Source organism: Cynoglossus semilaevis, chromosome 1, assembly GCF_000523025.1.
Source record: "Cynoglossus semilaevis isolate Cse_v1.0 chromosome 1, Cse_v1.0, whole genome shotgun sequence".
In the NCBI taxonomy this organism is placed as follows: Eukaryota; Metazoa; Chordata; class Actinopteri; order Pleuronectiformes; family Cynoglossidae; genus Cynoglossus; species Cynoglossus semilaevis.
In genome coordinates this window covers 33,645,635-33,649,854 of record NC_024307.1, presented here as the reverse complement: position 1 = coordinate 33,649,854, position 4,220 = coordinate 33,645,635, and the positions used below count along the sequence as shown (strand labels likewise).

At 42.3% G+C, this 4,220-nt stretch overlaps 1 protein-coding gene across 7 annotated transcripts; it reads right to left on the bottom strand.

Moving 5' to 3' along the window:
- Positions 1-3,923, bottom strand: LOC103391577 (RNA-binding protein 4.1-like). Of its 7 annotated transcripts, none has more exons than XM_025056544.1 (4): positions 3,793-3,921; positions 1,949-2,380; positions 748-1,556; positions 1-710 (listed from the first exon to the last, which is right to left on the bottom strand). In XM_025056544.1, exons 2-3 carry the CDS (start codon positions 2,358-2,360, stop codon positions 805-807), a joined length of 1,164 nt encoding a protein of 387 aa, XP_024912312.1. In that variant the 5' UTR covers positions 2,361-2,380; positions 3,793-3,921; the 3' UTR covers positions 1-710; positions 748-804. The 7 variants fall into 7 exon arrangements, with proteins under 7 accessions (XP_024912312.1, XP_024912318.1, XP_024912329.1 ...); XM_025056550.1 differs by having other exon boundaries at positions 751-1,556; XM_025056561.1 differs by having other exon boundaries at positions 1-634; positions 789-1,556.
- Positions 3,924-4,220: the final 297 nt, after the last annotated feature.

Sequence of the window (4,220 nt, the reverse complement as noted above, 5' to 3'; positions counted from 1 at the left end):
GTCTTCAGTATTTACGTTTCCCTAAATACCTCCTTCACACAGAGATACGTCGGAAACCAACAAGATAGCAGTTACTAGGGAGTTGCTTTTGTCATTTCATCATATACAATGCATGTTTATAGTGAGTTGTTGTTTTTCCAAATCCATACAACTAAACACATTAAGGTATGACCTATAATAACGTTACAAAAGGTTAAACAACAACAACGAAAGTTGTTTCAAAACAAAGGAACAAACACAAACAAGCTAAGTTCATGGTTAATATGACAAGATAATGAGCCCCTTAGGCACGAGTCCAGCCTTCCTTCAAAAACAACCAAAAGTCAAACAGTTCACATTTCCTCTGTTGAACAAATTGCTCTACATGAGAAACAAGTACGGACGAGATTAAAAAAAAATAACATAGCTAAAAAAAACGATTTGACAATCCGCAAAACAAACCAAACATTGTATGGTGTCATTGTACACCACATATTTTCGGACTGTGTAGTTCTTGTTCAAACACCTCCTTAGCAGAATAGAACGCGATAATGTGACTGAAACACAAACTGCAGTGAGCGTCTCGGTCGCAGGTGAAATCACGCCGCTTTTAAGATAGACCGACAAAGCAAAGTCCCGTGGATCACAAACAGACCTACGAAAGAGCAGAGGATTCTCCTTCAGAAAGGCTGTCCCACTATTTTGGAGAATCCCGCTCCCCTTTTTTTTTTATCCCACTATTTCGGAGAATCCCGCTCCCCCTTTTTTTTTTTTAAATGGCGTGCCAACAATTGTTCTGAGTTGCTCACCTTGGCCCCCCTAGTCTTAATATGGAGCATATCGTTGTGTGTAATGATCCTTGGATCGTGGAACGGCGTAGGAACTCCTGGAGGACACAGGGGACAATCGTGTTCGCTCATAGGCATACGCTGGCGTCGAGTCTGGCATCCGTCTGATGGGGCTGTGGTCTCGGGGGTAGTATGCGGCGGCGGCGGCAGCGGCCGACGTCGGGGGAAGCACTGGCCGGTACGGATCTACACCAGAAGATAGCTTTGACATGGAGGGAGGGGGAGGAGGAGGTGGAGGAACATAGGGAACACGACGATCTTCGAAATAGCTCGAGCCATAGGGCCGAGCTCTGTACTTCTCATAGTAATCAATGCTGCTGTAAGGACGGTCACTTTCGTAAGCCGATGGCCTCTCAGTATAGGAGGCTGCTGGTCTGCTTGCATACCTACTGCTGGCTTCAGAGCCGTAGCCACCAACCCTACGAGGTGGGGCCGGCGGTGGTGGAATCCCATCTAGATAACTACCCTGACTATACGCAGAGCCACCCACGTAATCAGCCGATGGATGCGAGGTCATTCCGTAGGCACCCCGGCCATAACCTGGCGGACTGCGAGGGGGGGCTCGACCACTGTGACTTCTCATGCTGTCGTCGTGGCTACCGGTGCGATCGAGTGGACAATCTTTCGACCAATGACCATGTTTCCCGCAGACATAGCAGCCAGTATGATTTCCCATTCCCGGGGCTGTGCGAAGCCGACTTGTGGACAGCTGTACGCTCATCAGCTTGCCTTGTAAGGAGAGAGAAGAAACGCATGAGACCGAAGGGTTGTGCACACGAAAAAAAAAAAGGATCTTACCGTCTAAAGCAAGTTCAAAGCATTTGGCCGCTTATCACTGAGCGCAGCAAAATAACCCTTGGCGCCAAAAGCAGGGTGATAGCTGCCGGTGTGACTTCCCTGTCACACTGCCCAGGATTTATACAAGACTGGCAAACTTACAAGTAACAAGTGTAAGTCCACCCACTCAACAGTTATCAGCTATTTTTTACTGCCAAAAACCATTTTTTAGCTATTTTTTACTGCCAAAAACCATTTAGCGGTTTTTAAATCAGGTGACAGAACCGAATCCATATTTTCTACTGACATGAACGTAAACCACTTTCCTCTGGCCAAGAGTTCACCTTTGAAGGCTGTGTTGTCCAGCTTACTGATGGCCTCCATGGCATCCTCCACTTGCTCCATGTGAATAAAGGCATAATCTTTGACTATGTCACACTCCACTACTGGGCCAAACTCCTCAAACCTGACCCGCAGCATTTCAGTAGTGACATCCGGGTTGATGTTACTGACATGCAGCTTCGTGGTGGACTTCGGCCTCCCTTTACTGAGCTCCACATTCATGCGCCAGCCGTGCAGCTCGTGCTGGTGGAGGTTCTCAATGGCCTTCTCGGCATCAGCCATGGCGCTCATGTGCACGAAACCATAGTTTTTGACGACGTCACATTCCGTGACCTTGCCATACTTCTCAAAGAGTTCACGCAGCTCCTCTGCGGTGGTGTTGCAGGCAAGATTTCCAATAAATATCTTCACCATGATGAAGGTCTCCGTCTCCTGAAGAGTGAAGGAAAGTATTGGGTCACCAAAGGGAAATGACCACGAAAAATAATCTCTTTAAGGGCGCAAAGGTTTTGCCTCATCAGTGAGCTGGTATTCACACTCTAACTCATTTGACACAACCACCACACATTGTAGTTTCTATCATTGAAGTGACAAAATTTCTATGCCAAATACTCTATTTTAATAAATCGTTTGCAATTTAACTACGTGTATGTTACAAATGATGGTTCTGAATTTACTTAACTCAGTACTTCTCAAATAGTGGGGGGACGGGTGGAGGGAGTTCCAATGTAATATGGCAACCGTGTACCACTACTGTAATGCTTGAACGATAACAAGCCTCTCGTCACTAGGTGGCAGCAACTCATACTGTGGTTTGTACAGATAAAAATATACACGTTATTATCAAGTTCTCAATAGTTTTTAATTCTCGGGATGTGGGTTGGGGCACCGTGAAAACATTTCTGTCCCCCGGCGGTAATTAAATTGAGAAACATTGACTTTAACTTAATTTTTAAATGAAAAATAAAACATCATGATCATCAAATGGGGCTACCAGCCAATACTATTGATGACTACTGCTGTATATCATCATTCTGTATACCAACATTTTAGCTCGAAATTTTTCTTGGGTTGCTGCTTTCAATCCTTAGATGCTAGATTTTTATTTTCTTGGGTTGCTGCTTTCAATCCTTGGATGCTAGATTTTTACTTTTTTTATTATTGTATTATTATTACACTTTGTTTAATGTATGTATGTGTATATACATACCTGTACATACCTTTATGTATAGGCACATATAGGTATGTTTTATTCTTATATAATATTTATTATTTTCTCCTGCTCCTTTCGCCGGTCTTGTTAATATGATGTAATGTACACTTACAAAAATGCAATGTGGTTGTGTTCTTTATTGGGTGGATAAGTGTCGGTGTATTTCGCCAGAATTTGATGTTTTATTTTGTTTACATTTAAGACTAATAAATACGCGAATAAAAAAGTATATCCTGGTTCTGCTGCAACAAAAATATTTCTTTTAGTTTAAACGAAATCAACCCGTGGCTTAGCTGTGAGCCACTGTAGCCTCCAAGCTAACTCTTCCAGTGTTGTTATTTTGTACTTGAGCATATCCCACAGGCTAACTAAGTCTGTACTGCGTCTGCAAATATTTTGATTGTCGCCTCTTAAGAAACCAAAACAAAACCCGGTAATTATTAGTTTTCCGAGCGACACTCGCTCTCAGTTCAGTGTAATGGCGCTAGTTTTGGAAGCTAACACATACGTTATCCAGCTATCGCCTAACATTAGTTGACAAAACAGCGTTTAAAGCAGCAAATGTTTTGTAACAGGTCAGCATTTACAGCAAACAACCAAATCCTTATGATTTTGTCGTAAGAAAGTGGGTACTCACCCAAATATAAACACAAGGCCAAGGCCCGTTGAATGGACAGCGAAATGGCGCTGAATTGTTGATTATTTCACTTCCTGTAAGGCAAACACGGTTGTGGCGTCTTACCGCCCCCTACCGTTTTGGAGTCTGACGAACACATTTAAGTGTACAAAAATTGACAAAAAAAGAGTGTTTATAGAAGTTTTTTTTGTCAAAATAATCTTATCTTATATAATTTTATTTTCTAGAAAATAAATAAGAGTCCAATCTACATTTATCACTGTAAATTATTGAATGTAGATCACAGTATGATACAGTTCATCCGGACAAGTATTTAAAAATACAAGTTTCTGAAAACTTAAGCCATAGATCTGAATTCTGGTTCATTTGGAATAAGATTTAAGTCTTTATTTTGCAATCTTAACAATCTCTCCATTATGTAAGA

Excerpts from the sequence above, each read along its gene's own strand:
- LOC103391577 (XM_025056544.1), bottom strand. The coding sequence starts at position 2,360 with ATGGTGAAGATATTTATTGGAAATCTTGCCTGCAACACCACCGCAGAG. Across the intron at positions 1,557-1,948 it reads GGACAACACAGCCTTCAAAG|GCAAGCTGATGAGCGTACAG; the intron begins GTGAACTCTTGG and ends TCTCCTTACAAG.